The sequence below is a fragment of the Halyomorpha halys genome, unplaced genomic scaffold (genome assembly GCF_000696795.3).
Source record: "Halyomorpha halys isolate HHAL.00 unplaced genomic scaffold, Hhal_1.1 Scaffold2754.1, whole genome shotgun sequence".
In the NCBI taxonomy this organism is placed as follows: Eukaryota; Metazoa; Arthropoda; class Insecta; order Hemiptera; family Pentatomidae; genus Halyomorpha; species Halyomorpha halys.
The window spans coordinates 18,312-20,216 of record NW_027106584.1 but is presented as its reverse complement, the minus strand read 5'-3'; the positions used below and the strand labels follow the sequence as shown (position 1 = coordinate 20,216).

General features: G+C 28.2%; 1 protein-coding gene across 1 annotated transcript; it reads right to left on the bottom strand.

Moving 5' to 3' along the window:
* Positions 1 to 891: 891 nt before the first annotated feature.
* LOC136795194 (gelsolin-related protein of 125 kDa-like) lies at positions 892 to 1,716 on the bottom strand. The gene has a single exon (XM_067044976.1). The coding sequence runs from the start codon at positions 1,714 to 1,716 to the stop codon at positions 892 to 894; it is 825 nt and encodes a 274-aa protein (XP_066901077.1).
* Positions 1,717 to 1,905: the final 189 nt, after the last annotated feature.

The following is a 1,905-nucleotide window of genomic DNA, read 5'->3' as shown; positions in this document are numbered from 1 at the left end:
ATTTTAAATTTATTATGTATCTTTATATTTATTTTTTTTTTACTTTTTTTTGTTTTATTTTAAGTATTATTATTATTTTATTTCAAATTTCAAATACTCGGATTAGCATGCCTGAATCTGCGTTTATTTTAACTTCAGGATCATCATTCCCAAATTTAATAAATATAAAATAAATAAGTGTGGATTATTTATTCATGTATTTATTTTTGAATAATTAATAAATCAAGTTATGTTCAGACGGGAGGCATTAGTTATTATTTTTTCTATTGAAGAAAAATCTTAGTTATTATTTTTTCTATGTTTAAACGGAAGAACTATACCATTTTTTTTTTCCGGTTAGACAGGTACCTTTTCTACCTGACACCCTTTAACCCATGCTAAATACGAAACAAGCATTGTTCGGAAATAATATTTTATGGCAAATAATAATACTTCTCGAAATTATAATATATTAAACATTTTAACCTGTTAGTGGTTGTTTCTTAACAAACAAAATAAGGTAATGATTTAAATAAATAAGATCCTATAAATTTAGAATAAAAAATGAATACATTTTTTTCTTTTAATTTAATTGAATTTATGATCCTTTTCTTTCTTTATGTCTTATGAAGGCTCATTTTATTTATTTATTTTCTTTATGGTACTCTTCCTATTTTAATATTAACTCTTGGGCTACATTCGGATAATTATTTTAAATTAAATTAATGCAGTTAATATTTGAATAAAGTTAACATTTCTTATTAATGACTATTTTTAAATATTAATTTTAGTAATATATATTTTATATATCAAGACCTTCAGATCGTTAATGACTAGTTATTTCCAATATTTTAAGTCCATTTTCCATATTCCAAGATATAACAATATTCTCAACCAGGCTACTAAAGGCTACTAGAATTTTTTCTTAACGTTCCCCCTGAGATAATTACGAGCATCCTCTGTAAGCGGCACACTTATGTACAAAACCCGTTCAATCCCATTTATATTGGTACCTTTTATCTTCTCCTGTTTTCCTGAATTTTCTTTGTTCCTAATTCCCGACACATGTTTGTACAATCCGAATTGCTTGAGTTCTATACTTTCTTTTACCAGGTATACATACGCTTTCGAAGTTGGCCGGTTTTTCTTCTGGAAAATCTCTTTTAGACTAATGGGGGTTAGGTGCAGCTTTTCATCAGACTCTATCTCGCAGGCCGTATTTTCAATTTGATTATGTTCCTTCCTGATTTCTTGATGACCGATTTTACACATATTGGGGTTTCTCTCCTTAACGGGCCTTTCTGGTTCTTCTGAAGCTTTAACAGCTTCAGGTACTGAAACTTTAATTATTTCTTCTTCTGAATTTTCTTCTAATTCATTGTTTAGGTGCTCTATCCTGCTGGCTAACTTACACTCTAGAGTTTCGATGTTATTATTCAGAATTTTGTCCATATTTTCCTTATTCTTTTTCAAAGTTTCTTCTGTTTTCTCGTCACTGCCCTCATATTTAATAAATTCCTTTTCTAAATTTTCATTCGTATCAGTTTCTACATCAATGTCGTAGTTAAAAAATTCTTTAATTTCTGTCTCAGCTATTTCTTCAACTTGATTGACTACCGCGATATTTTCTTCTTTTCTTCTTCTTCGTACAATGTTATCACATATAACCTCTAAATTTTCTAGTCTATCAAAAAATCTATTAAAGTCCTCGCTCATCCTTTTCTCCAGCCGATTCATAAGAATTAGATATCATACATTTCTTTTGATGTGAGGGACTTTGTTCCTTCCATCGCGAATAATTTCAATATCAAAACGCGAGAAATTAAAATTTATCCTAACAAATATATATCTTTACCGGGTATTTGGACCCATTTATTTATTATTATCATCATTATTCCCATTTATTTATTATTATCATCATTATTC

Coding starts and splice junctions, on each gene's coding strand:
- LOC136795194 (XM_067044976.1), bottom strand. CDS start 1,716: ATGAATCGGCTGGAGAAAAGGATGAGCGAGGACTTTAATAGATTTTTT.